The sequence below is a fragment of the Nesoenas mayeri genome (assembly GCF_963082525.1).
Source record: "Nesoenas mayeri genome assembly, chromosome: 17".
NCBI classification, from domain to species: domain Eukaryota; kingdom Metazoa; phylum Chordata; class Aves; order Columbiformes; family Columbidae; genus Nesoenas; species Nesoenas mayeri.
The window spans coordinates 2,424,642-2,445,141 of record NC_137565.1 but is presented as its reverse complement, the minus strand read 5'-3'; the positions used below and the strand labels follow the sequence as shown (position 1 = coordinate 2,445,141).

The 20,500-nt window shown below is 41.2% G+C and overlaps 1 protein-coding gene and 1 long non-coding RNA gene across 3 annotated transcripts; one reads left to right on the top strand and one right to left on the bottom strand.

Moving 5' to 3' along the window:
• Positions 1 to 274: 274 nt before the first annotated feature.
• SLC15A4 (solute carrier family 15 member 4) lies at positions 275 to 19,906 on the bottom strand. Of its 2 annotated transcripts, XR_013922968.1 has the most exons (9): positions 19,248 to 19,906; positions 13,687 to 13,982; positions 12,662 to 12,830; positions 11,521 to 11,598; positions 11,048 to 11,216; positions 8,969 to 9,124; positions 5,328 to 5,486; positions 2,915 to 3,149; positions 275 to 465 (listed from the first exon to the last, which is right to left on the bottom strand). XR_013922968.1 is itself a non-coding variant. In XM_080355234.1 (8 exons), exons 1-8 carry the CDS (start codon positions 19,815 to 19,817, stop codon positions 3,001 to 3,003), a joined length of 1,746 nt encoding a protein of 581 aa, XP_080211360.1. In that variant the 5' UTR covers positions 19,818 to 19,906; the 3' UTR covers positions 1,862 to 3,000. The 2 variants fall into 2 exon arrangements, 1 of the variants encoding a protein (XP_080211360.1); XM_080355234.1 differs by lacking the exon at positions 275 to 465 and having other exon boundaries at positions 1,862 to 3,149.
• Positions 7,747 to 18,031, top strand: LOC308047025. The gene is made up of 3 exons (XR_013922969.1): positions 7,747 to 7,831; positions 8,913 to 9,050; positions 17,488 to 18,031. It is a non-coding gene; the product is annotated as an uncharacterized lncRNA (long non-coding RNA).
• Positions 19,907 to 20,500: the final 594 nt, after the last annotated feature.

Genomic DNA, 20,500 nt, shown 5'->3' with positions numbered 1-20,500 from the left:
CTTCCACCGACTTAGAGAACAAAATCTATGTTGTGAATACTGTAATGGAAAAATTAATGCCAAGATGGAAAGGACTATTAAACCATATTGTGTATGTAACACGAAAAAACAGCCGAGAGCCAGATTTTATGAACTGTCACTAGACAATCTGGGCTGGAAGCAGCGTTCAGTGCTATGCTGAACTTAGTGCTACCTGGAGCGAAGCACCTATTTACATACTTATCTCTTCATGGCTTCTGACCTCGGTTCTCTTCTATTTTCTTTGGCTGCAGGTATGTTGTTGCTCTGGACCAGCCGGTACCCGCGCTCTCAGGTACGTGTGTTATTCCACCAGCAGCACCCAGTGTTGGTTTACAAATCTGCCGCTTGCTCAGAGATGAATTTGCATCTCGCACTATTGAGTGTTCAGATGGAAAGCATTGTAATCTGTTCCCCGAGGGCTTGTCTGCGCTGACATCACTTGCCCTGCATAGAAACAAAAGCGCTAGGATAACATTTTTCAAAAAGCAATTTCAAACAAAAAAAAACAAGTTAAGAACTCCATGCATCTTTTAATACAGGTTTATTGCTGAGCTGAAACTTTGTTTGACAAATGTCAGCCCTGAGCAACTTCTGTTAAAAAAAATGACCCCAACAAAACAAAAGCGACTTACAGAGTTGACTACGGACTTCTATGGGAAATAGAATAGATGCCTCAACTACTGTGATTAAATTCACTCTGGAGGTTTATATAAGCATTAGAAATTAAAAAAAGACTGTCTGCTGAGGAGGGATATGGGCTGGAGACACAAAGGATTGAGGAAAACAGTCTTGCTGCACTCCTGAAAGATCCATGGTGAAACGAGCAATGCCTTGGGATACCTTGGAATCTCATCTGAACACAGCGGCCCAGGCGACTTTTCCTCATACATGATTAGGTTATAGCTTGCACAGGCATTATAAGGTCCATGCTTATCCTTTTCATAATTCTTTGAGTAGAAGTAATGATCTTTAATCAGATACCTGCTCTTGTGTTGAACAAGTACTTACTTTTCAATGTATTTTGAATTCAAGACGTCTGGAAAGACGGAGGCTTAGAAATGTCCATTGGGGTGAGTCCTGTCAGATCTTTCCATTGCACTGGAACAATCTAAGAAATGAATGTAACTAAATTCAAACTGTACACTTCAAGGTATCTCATTAACGAGGTGCAGTGCTCAGTCACAAAGCTAATTGATTAGTTTTATTTCTGTGACAGGAGCAGGACACTAAAAGGTGGGATGGGGAGGAGAAGTCAGCTAAGCCTTTGAGTCACAGAATGGCCTCATCCCTTTGATGAGAAGTGTCAGATTAATCTTCATAAATGGTCATAATTACTTGTGCCTGGAGCTCAGCCAAGTCATTCCAAATCAAAATTAAATCACACAACTGATTGCATGTTCAGTCTCATCTCCAGTGTTAGAACCACCACAGCCCCGCAGAAACCTGCAGCCATTGACTGTGTTTGTAACAGGGTAAAAGACATTTGCCTAAATATTGACTAGGCTAGCCTACTATTTATTCATTATATTTTTCCTTAAATAATAGTTTTACCAAAGTTTTACTGAAGCTTGCCTATCCAGTTGCTGTTAGATACCGAGTTTCTTTGGTAATCCATAGATTATCCTCCATTCTTCATTGAAGTCAGTTTGAACTATAATGAGCAGACCCAGCTCTAGAAATCTAATAGGATTTCACTATATATTTAGGAAATAGAGGCCAAGGAACAAAATATTTGTAGTATAATTTTATTTGCCTAGAAACAAAGAGTCAAAAGTCACAGCATGGAAGTTCATTTTATTTTGTAAACTCATTTAAAAGATGTCCGTGTACAAAAGGAGGACATTTTAACAACGTAAATGCAGACAAAGGAAACTATAAAAATTCAACACATTAATAAAAAGTTGAGTTTTTATTTTCTTTCTTTCTGCATAATTCCTTGCATCTTCCATACCAGTCTACAGGCAATCTTAAGTACAGTTGTTAGAATCATTAAAATTCAAGAGGCTGAACATAAAACCACTTGCTCTGCTATAGGAATGTGTTGCTGAAAGATCCAACCCCTGCAGCACGTTAGCTAGAAGTAAGACAAAAGACTGAAGGAACTGGCTGAAAGGCTTCTAAATAGTTATTGCGCATTCATCGGCTGGGAATTCACTTTGCTTTCTGCAAATATTTAGAATATTCCTTAGGGAAGTAACAGCGTTAGACTGAGCGGTGCTTTGTCAAATGATCTACGTTTCATCCAATGCAGGTTCAAAAATAAAAACATCTCTGAAGTAAAACCATTTCAGTCCCAACAAGCGTTCATTGTGCACCACAACTTACAGCAGCTACAGGACAAGCTCCTGTGACACATAATTCAGTCTTCAGTATTGGATACTCCTGACCGCAAGTTTGGACTTCAATCCTTGAGACACTGTCAGTGAAAGGTCAATTAAAATACCACATTTCTTTATAATAGGGGCTAATTTGTCTCTGTTTCTCCCCCAACGATGACCCTCAGGACTGAAGATTTATTCTTGTAACCACTACTTGAGGTTTCTGTAGAATGTTTTCCTTCCTGTGTCCTCCACGTAGGCTGGAGTGCGTTGAGGGTTCCTCTCTGCTCTTCACTAAGCAGAGTTTTTCAATCAGAACGATCACGTCCCATGTCACTTGTTACACTCCATTTCCAAGCGTAAGCATCCCAACTTGCAAGACGTAAGTAAACGTCTCGCGATTCACAAAGAGCAACTCGAATGCCTCGAGTTAACACGCTTCCGAGGTTTGGGTTTGTCCTCCCGTGCCAGGACGTAGTGCAAGAACCGACCCCACCAACATAAGGCACTTAACTGTGTTACACGAGCAAGGGGGCAAGAGCTCTTGGAACATGCAAGTCTAGAAAGAGTCTCACCAGAGAAACCACGGGACGGCGCAGGCTGCGGGTGCGCCGGTGCTTCCCTGCGCGCTGCTCCACCGACGGCCGCTCTGCAACCGCGCTCAGATCCTCCCGTTGGCAGCCGCTTCGTGAACCTTGGATTTCTGATGATCGTATTTCACAGAAACAATAAGGAAAAGCAAGAGGGTTGCTCCTTGGATAGCGGCCAGCAAAAAGAAATAATAGTTTAATTGGCAGCCATTAATATTGCCTAGAAAGGATTGGGGAGAAAAAAAAAAATCAACATTAATAAAGATGATACAAAAAAGCTCCCAGTGCAATGCAGCATTCGAGCTATGCTCATAAAAGCCAGTAATTTAAAGCCTTTACCATCTTCACTAGATATGCTTTTAAGGAGCCTGGAGAATACGGTGAAGTGATAAGGCTTTAGTCAAGGAAAAAATAATAAAGTCTCTTATGTTTTACAGCTTAATTGAAACAGGGAAAAGTATGATTTTGATGGTTTTGGTACTGTATATACTAGAGTCCCCTCCAGGAGGCTTTTCAGCCCTGCTTAGTGCTGGATGGTCCTTGTGGAGGCCTGGAATGCCCTTCTCTGCTAAGGCAAAGAGGAAATCGAGAAAGTCAAAACCCAAATGCTACTAAGGAAAAAGTTTGGCAACTCTGTAGCTACAAAGAAAGCAATTACTGAGGTTTTCTCTCAGCCTGCTTTTGGAGTAACGTTTAGAATTCATTAAACTGTATGTGGTTTCTTCTTGGTTCAATTCACCTTCAACACTCCCTCAAAGTTGTTATAAATTAGTGATTCATACCACATTAAATAATGTTAAATTAGGAAAGCTCATTGCTAAAACATTATTCCTCTATTAAGAAATGAGCACTAACTATTGCTGTACTTCCAAGAACGATATATTGTGGCTCATTTCCAACATGCCACATGAGCCACAGCCAATTGGACCATTATGATTATCAAAAAGGTTAGAGAGAGTAGCAATTGTGAAGTATACATCGATCCTAACAAGCTGTGCATGCAGCACGCCTATAAATGTTCAGATTCAATTACTTTTAATTACTGAAACTTAAGATTCAATTAAATGAACTTATAATAAAATGCAATAAAAGTAAAAGGAGTTTTTTCCTTGACATTTAAAATACAATATACATGTGAATCTCCATTTGAAGAGCAGACGTGTATAAAGAATAGTAATTATCCTTTATGAGATGGGATATTAAACCCAGGAAATCTCAGTTTTTGTCAGACAAATAGCAGTGGTAGGAACCAACACTCGAGTGCCAGCAGAGGGAATGTGCTGAGCAGATTTTGGAAGCAGTTACCACAAACCGCAGACACTTGGTGCACGTGCTTGTGGGTATTACAAAGCATCTAATGAAAAAATCCAATTCATTCATAAAAATGATTCCTTACAATTCCCACCCTAGAAGACATAAGAAAATATCACATATACGTAATTTGTATTAAATTATTATCTTCCCGCTGAGCTCTTACTAACTGAATTCTCTCTATAGAGAACTGCAGGAAAAGATGCTTTGCTGATTTTGAAACTAACTGGGGGAAAACGTCTCAAGGTGATTAGATTTTCATGTGGTGAGGACACGTCCATGAAGTTAAGGCTGCTTGTCATCTTGTGCAGTTTTTTAAAGAATAACTTTAAAGACAACAATTTGTGGCACATGTACTGTTCCAGACAACATCGCTATTTGGTAGCATACAAATCAAGCTTAAATGGGAAATACCCTCATAACAAATTAAGAACTCTTCACACTCCTTCTGTTGGAACCAATTAGCTCATTGATGACGGTATGATTTTCTGAAATTCCCAAGGTGCCACCTACCAGTGCCAATAATTAGTTTTAGCTTCAACTGGCAATACAAAGCAGATGATACATTGGACTCTTTGAGAGTATAAATAGCCAGCAGACAGAAATGCAGAATTAACTCATGGTAATTCCAATGAAGTCTCTTGAAACTAGGAAGCTGAATAATATGAAAATAGATGGGTACATTTTACTCCCCATAACTGCAGAAAGTAATTTCAGTACTTTACAGCAAATATATTCTTCTTCTACACATAATTGAAATAGTTTTTACTAAAATACAAAGATTTAGAGGTCATTTCTAGTGATGAAATGCAGTCATGGCTGAGCAGGCAGCTGACAGGCCTTACAGAGGCAAAATACTCCCTGTGTCTCCCCTGCTTTCCTGAGGGCAATATATCCTTTTGCATAGTCACTTCACTTCACACTTACATGCAAGATGCAACTTGGTCTTTAACAAGACAGTAGACAAATTGATATTTTTAAAATAACAACGGTGCTAAGACTCAACAGCTCCCCATGCCTGATGTTCCGCTGCTTCTGAAGGAAACCTTCTACCTTACCAACCACGAATATACTGAAAATGACTTACCAAAATCTGTGTGATTACTCATCCAGCCAATTTCTTTAACGGACACCAGTGCCAACAATCCAGAGCCAACAAATGAGCCAATCCCCGAGAAGAAAAAAAACAGCCCCATGATAGCACTCTGCATGGATTTGGGAGCAGCTGAATACGCAAATTCTAGACCTGTATTAAAAGAGAAAAAAATGCTATTGGAAGAGCTAAGAAATAACATTAGTTTGTTCTGGTTTCGGCTTGCTGGTCTGTTCTTTTTAAGGCTTGTAGAAGTAGGACTTCAACTTTAAAATATCCTTACTCAAATTTCAACCAATAAAACAGATCAGTGGCATCAATTTGAAAATCTGTGCTACTGAATTTTAGTACCGCCAGAACACACTGAGCTGGGCTCTGCCTTGCAAAGACTAATGCCGTGATTAACTCTGCTTTTGTAGAATAATAATACTGTCAAAAATCAAATGGGATTATTCACGAGACAGTCAAATACATCCTTAGCAGAGCTTTTCCTCTGACAGGTGAAACACTTGTTTCAAAACAGTCTACTTCATACTGAAAATTAATGTTACCTCATCTAACATTTTTCTTGGCAAAGAGAACATTATAGACCTGCAAATGACACAGCTCTTATGTCTTGCATAACAAAGGCGTGCTTTATTTTCACCGTTATTGCTATTTGACTTTTGCTAGAAATGCACTGGCGTTTCTTTTCAATAGCAGGGCTAACGCTCCAAGCCACAAAGGTCAATTTGCGCGTTGCGAGGGAGCAACTTTGTTCTTGTCAGAGAACCAGAACTCTATTGTCGCTGCCCCAGACACCTCTGATAACCAGCACCTGCTTCTCCTTTCCACCCCAAAACACCTTAGAATGAGCCACCCACAACACGCCTGTGATTCCAGAAGGGAACTGAAACGTTGTTGGTGCCACTCGGCTGGGGAGCTGCTGGCAATTTAAAGCGTAAGCAGCGAATCGCTGCAGGGAGACCTGCAAACGAGGAGGGGCAAAATTACATTTATTTCGAAAATTAAAAATGTCTTTTTCTTTCTAGTCTTTGCCACTAATAAAACAGTTCAGGTTTTTCAAGGAGTATTTATCTGGCCAATCTTACTAAAAGGAAGAAAAAAAATAGAGTACTCTCGGGATACATTAACTTGGTTCTTAACCTCTTGTTAAGTTATAGTTGCCACAAGCTTCCAGAGTATCCGCTGCATTTTGGTCACCAGGCTTTTGTACATCCTGTCCAAGTTAAGCTCAAATATGTCACATGAAAGGATACTCTCCTGTTCATTTCACAGCTCTACTGGATGCGAGTGGTACTGCTGGAAAAAGATCCTAAGACTAAAATCAAAAACCAGCATGGGTGCAACACTATGCGCTTCTTGCAACAAAACAAGGCATGCTTCTAAACTTGAATAATGTTTCCAGCAACCCTAATATTTAATTTAGCACAAGGAATATAAAATCTTTGCCTTCAGAGATGGTTTTGCCTGCTGGCAGCCATTGATAATGATTTCATGCTACCTCAAATGAGCAGTTTGGAAATGAAACCTTCTAGTTGGTGTTGTCATGTGAGATTACAATGGGCGGTTAAATGAGGTGGCTTTAAGAGGATTGACAGAATAATACAAAAGATTAATGCAATGTGTGTCATCTTTTTAAAGGTACCTCAAGTGTAACTAATGTGGCTTAATAAGAATATGCTTAGTTTTGCAGTAAACAAAAAACAAACATGTCTCTGCTCTTATGATATACAGTTGCTTTTTGTTCACAAGAAACCCTTCCAAATCACTACAGTTTTGTAACCATTAACACTTCACTTAATTTAAATCTGAATTTCATAGCACAATAGATGCCTTTATCAAGTTTTAATAGCAAATTAGTGAAGTATACTCCATTAGGACTTGAGAAGCCTTCTTAAAGATAATAAGAATTCAGTTTAGATTAACATTCAGAAGGCAGGAAAAAAAAAGCTTTGTAAAACAAAACAAATTAAAGTGTAATACACAAAGCAATTAAATTCTGCATAGAATTTCTGGTTCAAAGGAGGAGAAGCATTTGCATTTCTCCTAACATTGACCAACAGTTTTTGAAGTTCTAAAGCTGTTGGCAGAGACTCAGCAAGTGCGGAACAGCAGGGTATTCACATAAGAATCGTGTACTTTGCTTCTCGTGAAGTCCACTAAAGCAGCCGAAAAAAACAATCCTCGGTTTGGAGTTCAACAGAGAATGCATCAAGCCCTTGACCTTTCCACAAGCTGCAGAGAGGTTTGTTATTTGTTCCTTGCAAACACCTATAAACTAGAAACGGTGCCTGACAGAGAAACAGGAATGTGTAACAGCAAAGAAAGGTATTTGTTTTTGTATGAACACTTGCATTGCTGGTAAGTCACCTGTTTATCTGAGTAACTCGACTAAGCAAGGCTTCCATTTTCAGATTTCCATGTGGTAGATTTGTGACGGGTACTGTTCCCACATAATAAATGTACCGTGATCCAGGACAGCGGTGACTACGCAGGTACGTCCTCCAGCAAAGGACAGATACCAACTGCTCTGCTAAAGCATCCTTCCCATTGCAGAATCTAAAATGTTTAGCATCGTGGGTCTTGGTGTGCTTTAAAGACAATGAATGCTCCCCACATCTTACAAGTTGCTTATTGAAGCAGATCAACCGAAGGACTTGCCACCTTGTTTTATTCCCTGACAGCTGCGATGACAGGAGAACACATGTAACCAGAAACCTGATGCAGTAAAGTTCTGTGTTCCACTAAGAGGGGAACAAACGGGCCGTGTGACAGCTGGGGCTGCGGCCAGCGAGATCTCACAGAGCTAGAGAATCGCATTTAACCCACTGGGCCTGCCCAGAGTGAGGAATGAAAGTAACCTCCTGCCAGGAAACGAAACCAGGAAATTCTGTCATAGGAACTGAAGAAAAAGAGCTGAATGGATGATCCTCAAAGTTCAATATTCTGAAACAGTATTTCAAAGTGTTATTAACTCTAGTTAAGCAAATACTAAATGACTTTTAAATCAAGTCACTGGAGGAGTTCCAATATATTGCATCAGGTGGCTTTGTAATTCTATTTAAGTAGTATCAGAACAGCTACTGCTACGATCAGGAAAGGTTCCTGTTACTGGTAACTGAGCATTGCTCCCAAGCACTAGATCTGCATACACTGTGCTAAGAGATTCACAATTGCATTGCCCTTGTTTAGTCATAGTAAACCAGTGGCAGGCACACCCAGTGCCAGCAGATAACCTGCCTTCGCTTTCCTCCTGCGCGTGAGCCTTGCATGTCTACGAAACAGAACAGAAAATAAGAATATAAGAGCAGCGCAGGGGAAAGGGACCTGGGGGCAGGGTGACCATGAGCCAGCACTGGGCCCTTGTGGCCAGGAAGCCAGTGGTACCTGGGGTGGGTTAGAAGGGGGTGGTCAGTAGGTCAGAGATGGAGTGGAGCATCTCCCGTGTGAGGAAAGGCTGAGGGAGCTGGATTGAGAGCCACATAACTTCTTATTTCAGAGATGTAAAAACTCAAGTAACATGAATTTAAACTGGTGATAAATCTTTCTAATGATGTTTTTTTTACTTTTTCTAAGAATCCATCATTAATGATCGATATGAAAGCAGATTTAAAACACACGAAGACTCGTACCTGCTATACTTGCAAATATTTCACTGAATCCGATCAGCACGTACTGAGGAATCTGCCACCATATCGGCAAATCTGCGGCGTGGTATGTAACGTTCCCGATTGTCTGATTAATTGTTTTCACCTTCACAATTTTCAGTCTGTTGCTTTCCAGAATTCCTACATGGAAAGGGAGGGGAAAAAAGATTGATCTAAGATACAAACATTGCTTCTTCATGTTAAGAATTTAATTAGGATTCAGTCCTGCATTGCAATTACAAATTATAAACCAGGACTATGTACTACTTATCTCCTAACATAAAGCATTTCAGACTACTTTTGCTATTGTTATATCAAGACACAGAGTTCTTCTGCAATAGAAATAGTGATTATATTCGTATTCAGTAGCAACAATGATACAAACACCTAACCCTTTTCCAGATGGATGAGCCCAGAGGTTTCTCATCCAAAAAATGGTTTTGGTTTCTTTAAAGACAGTCTGATTTTCACAAACTACAGTGTTGAACCATTGCATCTGCCACCGCAGTACTAACAAATTACAGACCATTTTTCTTATTGAAATGGCTGTAGAACTATGAAAACCCTCTAGGAATATGATCATGACATTTATATGACACTTATAATCTCAGGAGATCCAAAAGCTCATTACAGCTTGATTTACAAGCAACACACTGCATAGAAAGTACTTCATGTAGAATGAAAAATAGACATCATATTGTAAAATATAACCATTTTTAGCTTGCTCAACACAACAGTTTAGAGTAGAAAGTGAGTATCAAATAATGCTGTAGCGGTTTTGCTGAAGTTGCCCAGATTAAAGGATTTGCCTTATTGTTACATAAAATTCACAGAATAGCTAACAGTTAATCAAACTCCCTGCTTCACCCAGGAAGGACCTCTGTGAAAGGAGTTAAAATGGAAATATGGCCCAAACAAATCATTAAGATATTTCCAAGACTGAAAGTTAAGATATTAACATCTTCATGCATTTACGATTTTAATCAGTATCTCTCTCTGAGGCAGAAATGGTTGACAGTGATGTTGTATTTTAAGAATATTAAAATGTGGCTTCTTTAAATATAATTTAATGAGAAAATAAACATTTTCTGAAACATATAAACCAACAGCAGCTTCCCCTCTTGCTAGAAATAAAGTTTCCTATGCCCCAAATTTGTTGCAACTGAAGTTCTTAAATTTGCGTGATGATGAAGGGATGTAAAGTTACTCCAAAAGGACAAACTTTCCAACCAGGTTGCAGATAATCACCCAAAGAATTCACCTTCTCAGTTTCTACGGTGGAACAAAATAATGCGTTACGTTTGTAGCTGAATAGAAAACAAGAAGGCATTTGACATTTTTTAGACTTTTTTAAAGCCTTCTGCTCTATGAAACCGTTTCCCAACTCAGCTTGAGATGTTGGGTTTTTTTTCCCCAGTAGTAATAAAGACAGATATTGCTGCTGTTGAATTCACTTCTATGTGTGCCAGCAGGTTCTATTTAAAGAGCTGACATTTAATTGTTTTACATCTTCTTCTGCTGGTAGCAGTGACCTAAGTAACACACAATCAGAGAAACAGACCTGGTTTAAGTTTAAATGACTTTGCTTTAAGAACTTTATTTGACCGCGTACAAAATGACCTTGGCCTAATAAGGTAATTATCTCTCTCATTGAGAGAAATCTTAATAGCCATATAAAGTGTCCTTCTCTCTAAAATACAGGAGATTACAAGTGCTGAAATTAATGTATTTAATGCTATAATGCCTGATCAATATGTTCACGGCAGTGCTGCTGTGTGAAGGCTCTGAGGTGTTCAGTTCCACACCAGCAGTGCTTAACAACTTTCAGTCATCTCAAAGCAGCTGATTTATGGTTCCAACACAGTTGCCATTTTTTCCTTTCATGCTATAGCTAAGTTAGTTTACACTACAGTAATTCCCAAACATTAAGGTAGAGGACAAAAAAACCTAAAGTGGGAGGAAACTCTTGGTCAGCCATAATCTAACTTCATTATTTCAGATAACGGGAAAGGATTTTAGGTGAAATTTCACTTTTAAATAGCTGGAAGTCAGACTGTTTCTTACCTGCAGCAAACGCGGAGCACATCACAAAGAACATCCCAACGGCAATCCTCTTCAGCGAGGAAGGGAGCAGGCCGTTCCTCTTCAAAATGGGGTCCACCAATTTATCTTTTAAGGGTATTAGGATAAGAATAAGCACTGCATCAAACATAGTCAGCCAGGCTGCTGGAAACTGAGAGGCCAGATGACTTCAGTTAGCGATTTCGGATTTACAGGTTGATTTGTTCTATTATTTTGCAAAGGAAAAGATACTTCTCACGAGACACTGAGATCCAAAAGAAGGCACAAAGAAAACTAAGAGCGTGTGAAGATATATAAAAATGTCCTGGTTTGAACAGTGTGATACTGTACTATGCATCACGCTGACCCTTTGACCCATGATACAGGCACTACTTGATATATGTGGTTTTGATGCAGATTCAGTTTTTGATTTCAACTAAAGAAAACATGCTTTTCATTTGTTTTGCCCTGCTTACCGTATGAATAGAGTTGGTGTCATTTGATATTTCGGGAATTTTCAGATGGAGACTTTGCAATACATACGTTGTCTGCATCTAGCATGAGGAAAGATGAGTTGATATTACTTGGACAAGGAGTACTGAGAACACAATATTTTTACATTTTTAATAATTAACAAAGATTATACCAGAGATGAAGTGCTAATATAGCAAACCAAAAAGAATTATTGATAGAACATTGCAAGGTTTTTTAACCCTTACATTTGCTTTTACTTAAAGCACAAAGAATCATTCACGTGACTTTATAAACAATTTCTGCATAGTTTTGCCCCAAACATATTTGCTATCCTAATTTATCTCACTAAGACAGAAGAACCAGAAAGGAACGAATTAAAATGAAACCCAGACGTCTTGCCCTGACCAATCTGAATCAACTGCATGATGAAACAGAGCGCAATATTTAAGATACGTTAATTTGTACAACTGTTGGTTTCAACTATCACTTTAATGACTTCTTTTCTTTTTCACTATTAAGCCAAAATATTATTTGAAAGTATTCTTAGTAGCCACTTTTCATCTTTCAGTGTCAGGGTAAGTTTCATATTTATGAAAGAGCCCCCAGAAAAGTGTGAGATGAGATGAGATGCTCTGGCATACTGGTAAGCTAATACAGCTTTCCACCACAATTTTATCCAGCAAATAAACAACTTCAGAAGCAGCTACCATCAAGCAGTATTATTTTTGCAAACATAGTATTATTAAAATGATTGCTGAAATGCAACCCCAGGTGTGTGAAAGACAAGTAGTTAACATTATTGAACACACGGGTGCTAAACAAGTCGAACTGTCCATACCAGACCTCTGAAAAATCCACCTCAATATTCATCTTCTCTAGGGTCACAGCTACTGAATGCAAACTCTAAGTAAACCTATAGAACAGTTTCCCCCCAACAGCTTTTGTGTGTTTCCTCCACATAACTGCTCTAGGGGGTAATTTTCCAAAATGAGTTAAGATTTATAACACAGGCTCAGAACTGCAGAGCTAAAGCCCCGAGACCTTTCAAGTGCAACTGGGAGAAGAGGAAGTTATGGCTCTTACACTAGAAATCATGGTTTTTAGACACGTAAAATAAAAATGTAACCATTTGGAACTACTCACCTGAAAATACACTGTCCAGTAAGGTATTAAAGCCAAAAAGACAGGGATAATCTTGACGAGAGCTTTCACATCTTCTACTTTATCTTCTCTGAATGGGCCCCCACGGGACAGCTTGGCCATCTCAAACAGGCTTTGCTTGCGAGGCTGCTGAAGGACTCCTTGGCCTTCGCTTTAGAAAAGAATTTGAAAGGTTTAGTCAAACAACAGCAAAAACTGACATAATGGGCAATCTTGTGACACTTCCTTTCATTATAAAAAGCTCATGCATGTCCAAAATAAGCTATATCAGTTACAGCAAAACAACGAGGCCAGAATGGACCATCAGCAGATGAAAGCACAAGCTGAAAACTTGCATTACAAAGGTTTCCTTATTTCCCATCTTCCCCCCACCATGCATAAATAACTGGCACTGCAATTTGCAGAAATTAAGAAAGAGTATCACAAAATAGAGGTTATTCTAATTCATTGAATAGTTTTGCAATCTGAATACATGAAAGCCTGTTGCAGAGGAGGCACTTGATATCCCTCTGATCAGTGACTAGATTCAGCCACCAGGATTCCATGGGCATCTCTTAAAAGTGGAGTAACCACTTGGAAAGCAAAAAGCTAGTACACATTTCAGCTGCTCATCAGGCCCCTCGCAACATTAAATGCAGATGATAGCATTTTCAAATTAGAAGACCTCCCATAAACATATATGAGCAGGGAGGAAAGTTAACTAGTACTTAAAAGCATCGTACTTGGGTTACATTACACTTTCAGAAACTCTTCACTGGCAAGACACAGCATTGAATTGCAAACAGCAGAGTTGATCTTGCAGCCTGGAGATCCAGTGATCTCAAAACATGCCTCTATTTCACCCTCTATCTCCTGGACTCCTATTTTCCCATTTCGGTTCTCAAAGCAAAACTGCTTATTCTAGTATGTTCTCTAGTGTGAATTCCTACCAGCTAGTTTGAACTGCTAGTTGCAACTCTTAGGCTGATTCACTGAGTTCAGACTATACAAAAGAGCTCTTTACAAACCTCTGAGCTGATCGTTCCACGTGTCTCTTTCTTGAGCAACAAGAATACGCGAGGATTTTAAACATGTCTGTGAAGGCACTCCCGTCAGGCGGTTTGGTGATGAAGAAACTCTGACCACATAAGAAAACCATGAAGGAAATCCCAATGCAAACCGTTGGGATGCTATATCCAACAACAAAGCTCACATTCTGTTGAATGTACGCAATGCCTCCCAGAGAGAGAATAGCTCCCAAATTAATGCTCCAATAAAACCAATTAAAAAATCTTCTTGTGGCTTCTGGACCCCGATCTTTAACCTGGAAAAGATTAAAACCAAGTCACTGAATATCTGAAGAAAATTAAGCCTGCTTATTAAAATTCAATCAAGTTCAACGCACTGAAGAGTTTAAGTTTAATTTAGAGTCATACTGAAATAAGTGTTTTGGGCTTAGCATGGTATTGGATAAAATGACACCTTCCTGAGCTACCCCATTATCTCTCTGACCTTCTACAAGCCCAAGATAAGGATAAAAAAAGTCATAGAGCAAGGTCTGTTTACTATGGTTTAGTCAAACTCCTTACAACAGGAAAATACAAACAGTATGAGCGAAATGCTATGGCTAGAGTGCAATGCTGAAAAATACCACTGTAGTAAAACTGTTTCAAAGGTGCCCTGAACATTACCAAGTATCTAATACACACAATTTATTTGCTCTAGGTAACATTGTTTAACAGATGAGCTCAGATTCAGACATTTTCCACAGAATTTAGCACTTGGACAGCTGTCACTTATTTAGATCACCTCCTACTGTGTAATATCCAGCCCTGAGTCTCCAGTTCCCTGCTCTGCATTGTCAAACCTTACACAGCTGTTTTCCCCACTAAATGGGACAGCACATCATTCGCCAAGAACACTAAGCAACAATCCAGTAGTGCTTCTACTTCAAGACAAATACATCATGACCCTACAAGGAGCATCTCAATTACCCTACATTTTCCTCTTTTAAACTACAGGGAAAATTCTAATTAAAAATAAACCAAAAAACTCCCAAAACCTCATCAAAACTCCCCAAAAGCTACACAAAAAACTCCCCCTGAAAACCCCCACCAAAAAAAAAATCGAGGGAAATGAGCAACTCTAAGCATTGTGGCCACAGCTGCCTTGTCGGTCATTGGCCACACGTCAACGCTGCTGCTTTCAGGTGGGTCTCCAAAGAGGAAATAAAATACTCTGGCTACTTTCAAGACATCTAGTTCAACTGTTGGAAAGAAAATCTCCCCTAACATGATTTTTCTACAGTTCACAAGGTGTTTTTCTTGATATATCTGCTAACTGTACATACAGTTAATCCAAATGCAGAAAGAGCAGCACAGTGACACTCTGAGTTCCATAACTGGGACCTACACAGCACTGGATTGCAAACCAGTAAAGGAATAGTTCTCAAAATCAAAATTTCCAATGCAAAACACTTACATCAGACTGATTTTGGTGAGATGAGATGTAATTACGACCACAGTTTTCATGTAAAGAATCCTGAGTGCCGGGAACACTATGTTATGGGAATTGTGTAATCATTAGGTTATTTACAGCCGCTTGGAGCAGAGGACACGCCAGATGTGTAACTGCACTACAGCTCCCCAAAGTCATTTACGATACATGGTTAACATCTTACAATTAAAACAAAATTTTAAATGCAACGATAGCAAAGAGTAACTAGATCTTTAGCTACAACACCTGATGGGAAGTCAATCACAAATACCTGACCAAGGGCAGCTTCCAACTCTGAGACCTCATTCTGACTTAGAACAAAGATGATCACTTGCTGAATTAGCCCTCCCCTGGATTTTTCAACACCAACATCTTCCTTAGGAGATGACCCAAGTACTAACCCAAGCAGTCTGTACGGCTTGGGACTAAAAATATTACACTGCTGAAATATTAAGATTGTATTGGATTGTCCTGATTTTTCTGTAAAGAGCCAGGCATCTATACAAACATCATTGCTTGTCCACGGTTCTTGTGTTTAGATGCTTTGCTTTGTCACAAAGTCACTTCCCAGTACAGGCAGGTTGGTTTCAAAGACATGGTTCTCCACACAGTCTCTTATTTTTGCCCCAGTGAGTGGCTGTCTGGTGTCCAGCATTCCACAGTGACATCTGACACCATCTGCTCATGACCTCCAGTATTTCCTAAACCCCAACATTTCGGAGTTCCAGTATGTCATTATGTTCCCTCCCTCCCTCCTCACATCACGACAGATCCGCAGCTATGACCTATTTGACTCACAGAAATGGAAAAAGTTATTTAAAAGTTACTGGCATAAGCTGTTTTCATTTGTTGGTGCAATCAACTGACAGTCACAAGTGACCAACGTAACAAAAACCCCCGAACTTATCTCAGCCAACTATGTGGGCAGCCACACCACAGAGCAAGGATGAACACGTAGAAGTTCACCCTCAGCCCACAAAAGAAAGTGCAATGCCAATGGTTTCCCGCAGTCAAATTTCCATAATTCTGACCAGAATTCCAGCACAACAGACACCAGTTATTCTTTGGGAGCATCTGCAGAGAGCTCGGTGACAGAGCTGTACAGTACTACTCAGCTGCTAAATCATTTCAAAGTTTTAGACTAAAATTTAAAGGCTATTTCCTCTCACTCATGTTGTATCTGTCTCTGTCAGAAACAAACGAGTACTGCCCATGTGAATGCCACAACTTCGGTTCTCAATCTGAAGTCTGCAGAGTCTTGGATGCCCATGGTTTCCTAAGAAGTCCAACAACAGCAACAAAGTAACTTGCAGTTAGTGACCATCAATTCTTTCTATGTGACCCCCATCCTTCACCCAGAGGCTGGAAAATCTAAGTTCTACAAATAAATAAAGGTTGAAAATCACTCTAATGGTAACTTTCCGCCAGCAGTTTCCAATAGCACCCTGCCTCTGGCCATGCTACTGTAGCAACGGTTTTAGCAAATTTAGAAGATTTTTGGCAGGTTTTGGGCTGATAGATCTAATTAGTAAGATGGCAATTCAAAAAGAAGATAATACCGTGGATTAAAACTCGCATGTCTAATCACCATAACCCCAAAACAGGTTCATGTACAATCAGAAAAATGATTATAGCTGATACTAGATCAGTGATCTACTACTAATTTTGGCTCCAGTGCTGAAATTAAACCAGCTTTCACAATAATGAGGGACAGTCAGATTGTTTCCTAACAACAGAAAGTCACAAACTGCTAGAGAGCACAGGAAGTGACCGCAAAACACTCGCTCTTGAAAGGGGAACTGGAAAGTGCCAGGTTGTACATATCACATGATTGTGAACACTGTTCTAAGAACCATTGGTTCAGATTTAGATCTGTACGACGGATGAATCTCCTACTTCTAGAAAAACGGCCCTTATAACCACAGTTAAGTAAAGGTGCTCTATACCTGGCTTGTAGTAACTGCTTTTTTGCTAAGCTGACTGGCAGAAGTTACTCTATACTAAATCTACTTGGTTACTTGTAACAGCACTTCTAAAATCATCTATTTGACAGAAATGAAGAAACTTTATCTTTGTAACCTCAGATTAAAATGTGTATAGGAATTTAGTTTCCAGATTTCCACCAAGTTATTATTTTCTTCTAAATTAAAAGCCCCCCTCATTATATGTGAGTCCTCCACACAAATTATAGATCATCTGTTAAATCAGAAAAATGTACGTGGTAATTTGAAAGAAATCTGCAACAAAATGTACTTAACAATATCTGAAAGGTGGTTCATGTCAGCTAAAGTACACAACATAAAATTCATATTTTCCTTTGTTTGGTATTTAAGGGAAAGAGGACAAATCTTATCAGCACACGTCCAGCCAGAACATGTTTGCATTGTATTCTGACCTCCCAAGAATGTGACTCTGGAAGAGAGACTTTATTCTCAGCAATACATCTCCATCTGCCCAGCAGTTTGCCACATTCCTATGGAGGGAGACGGCACCCAGGAGGGCCCAAAACTGCACAACAAGGTAAGTGGTATGCTGTAATATATTTAACAATAGATAAGCCAGAAAAAAAAAGAGAAGGAGAAAAAAAAATCAGTCCTCAGGGGAGCTCTACTGATTCTTATGAACCAGAAAGGAGTATTTCTTTTGCTTCACCCTACATAAATCACTGTGAATTATCTGCAGACCTCGCCAAAAACTGTTTTCTGTGAAATCCTGGGGGGAAAGCCTTTAAAAAATCCAGCTACAACAGCTACACTTCCATTGGCAATGGTTCTTCTTTTGCTCTGCTGCTGTCATTATTTATCTCTTATATTTAACGTTCATAAAGTGTTCCGGGGATAAGCAGTCAGTTTTGAAAAACACCTTACAAGATAAAGTCATATTAAAGCTATTTCACTTGATGGGCTTATGCTGGCTTAAACAGAACCAATACATTGGGGACACACAATCCTAGGCTATAATAATGTTTTATATTTATATACTGCCTTTCATCCAGAACTCTAGAACTTATAATATATGAAATGCCAAAGAATGATAAATGTAAACTGCACAACAGAGAACAGAGGTATGTTTTGAAAAGATATTGTGGTAGATCCCAACTCTCACAAAGAATTTCATGGCATTTCTGTCACCTGCACTAACCAGAACTTAATGGGCCAGTAAACAGACATACAACTGGATCGGCAGTATTTTTCTTGCTTTGTCATCAAGAACAGTTTGGTTAGAAGAGCTGCTCTGTATCTAATTGATTGAAATTCTCAACTGTAGAGCAGAAATTATACACCAACATCCACAATCAGTATATTACCTTAGCATAAGACTGAAAAAAAATGAATGCAACAGCACATTCCAGTTGATACTGAACTATGAACTGTCTCTCAAATATTTTCTGTAAAGTTACTTGGTTCTGCAGTGATGACCCAATGAGTGATATCACTGAAGTGGATCTGAGTAAGGTCATTTGACAGGACATGTCCTTCTGAGAACAGCCCAGGTAATACGTTTATCACGTTGAGAGCACCTTCCCACCCGTCATGTGGCACAACATAAGCCTGCACAAAAATATCGCTCAAGGGCAAACTGCGGCACACAGAGAATATCTAAGGCATAAAAAACTGTTCTCTGTCCTTCATTTATCTCAGGATGATAAAGGCCTATGACCACTGCTCTAGAAGGCCCATGGTATCCTTGTCAAAGCTAAAATGTATATCAGATATTTCACCTGATGAGCTCTGAGGTCAAATTAACTTAATAGCTATTAAGTATTCAACCCAGCTCCTGAAGATGGTGATGGCTTAGCCATTGCAGGCACCACAGGTAAGGCTGGGCTATCAGGAAACCAAGGGTCTTAAGAAATCAGGCGCCACACAGAGATCAAAATTACATCTAATGGGGTGCAACTTAACAGCTCGCATTACACAGGGAACAAAGCTGGATGATCTGATTCCCTCTGAGACTTAACATCTCCAGAGATGTGAATCAGTAGGTGCGCTGTCCATCCCACCAAGGCAGTCCCCTCTGAATGACTGACAGCCATCCCCTGGTTCACCTCAGCACCCACACACAATCTGTCAGCTGCCAAACGATACTTGACCTGGTCCGCCCCAAAAGGGGTGATGTTGGCCTTGACCGACCCGACGCCCAGCCCCACGAGGACCAGTCCGACGAAGGTGGCGGTGGCACAGTAGCGGGTGGCTCCCACCTGGGAGCAAGGTGCCACGGTGGCGTTGGCCGCTGGAGAGGAGCAGTTCTCCACCGGGAACAGGGGGATGTCCCCGCAGAGGCCCTGGCGGGTGTGCGGAGCGGCGATGACGGGGAAGGCCAGCATGCCCAGCAGATAGAGCGCCATGCTCAGCAGGATGGTGCCAAACTTGCCCAGGAGGGCGTCAGCCAACCAACCGCCGAACGGCGACACCAGGTAGGTGATGCCCATGAAGAGCAGCAGGGCCTGGCTGGCCTGGGCCCCCTCCCAGCCGTAGGGCGGCCCGTTGAGGAACAGCACCAGGTTGGAGGTGATGCCGTAGAAGGCCACCCGCTCCAGCAGCTCGGCCAGCAGCACGGCGGCGCACGCCAAGCGCCGCCCGTGAAACGCGCTGGTCGCTGCCCGCCCGCGCTCCCCGCTGCCCAGCAAGGGGCTGCGTTCGCTCGGCTCATTCTCCTCCATGGCGGCCCCGCCGCGCCGCCCGGCCCGCCCTGAGGAACTTCGCCGCGGCCGCGCGGCGGGGCCCGGCCCGACCCGCCCACGCGGGGGGACGGCGCTCGGCCATTGGCTGAGAGCGCTGTCGCTCCGCCGGTAGCGCCGTCACATGGGCGGCTGGGCCGCAGGGAGCGCCGGCTGAGGCGAGACGGGGCGTGGCAAGAGAGGGGGCGTGGCGTAGCGGACCGGAAGCTGCGGGGCGGGGCGCTCAGAGTTACCGGCGGTGAGGGGAGACCGGGTGGGTCCGGCGGGGTCTCCTCCGGGGTCTCCTCCGGGCTGGGCTGTCGAGTCGTGCGGCCGGTTGCACCTTGGGATGTGCAGAGCTTCGCTGGGGAAGCGAGGCGGCAGCTTTCCCCTCGCGGCCTTCGCTAGGATGCCGGGCGGGGTAAAGCGAGAGGCGGGGGGGCGCTGCAAGTGATTTGGTGGTTGTTGTTGTGTCGGGCTGGGAGTTAGGTTTTGGGCATTAACTGGAGCTGTGCGGCTTTATTAATGACACAGTCTCAGCGCTGGCTTCCATGAGAGCCCTCATTTTCATAGTTTTATTCAGCAATAATGAAAGCAAAGTTGGAATGTGGTTTCTTTCCCTACTTTGCTTCTCGTTGGAAAAGCAAAAGCGAGGATTGTCCCAGCAGCTATTCTGCAGAGAAACC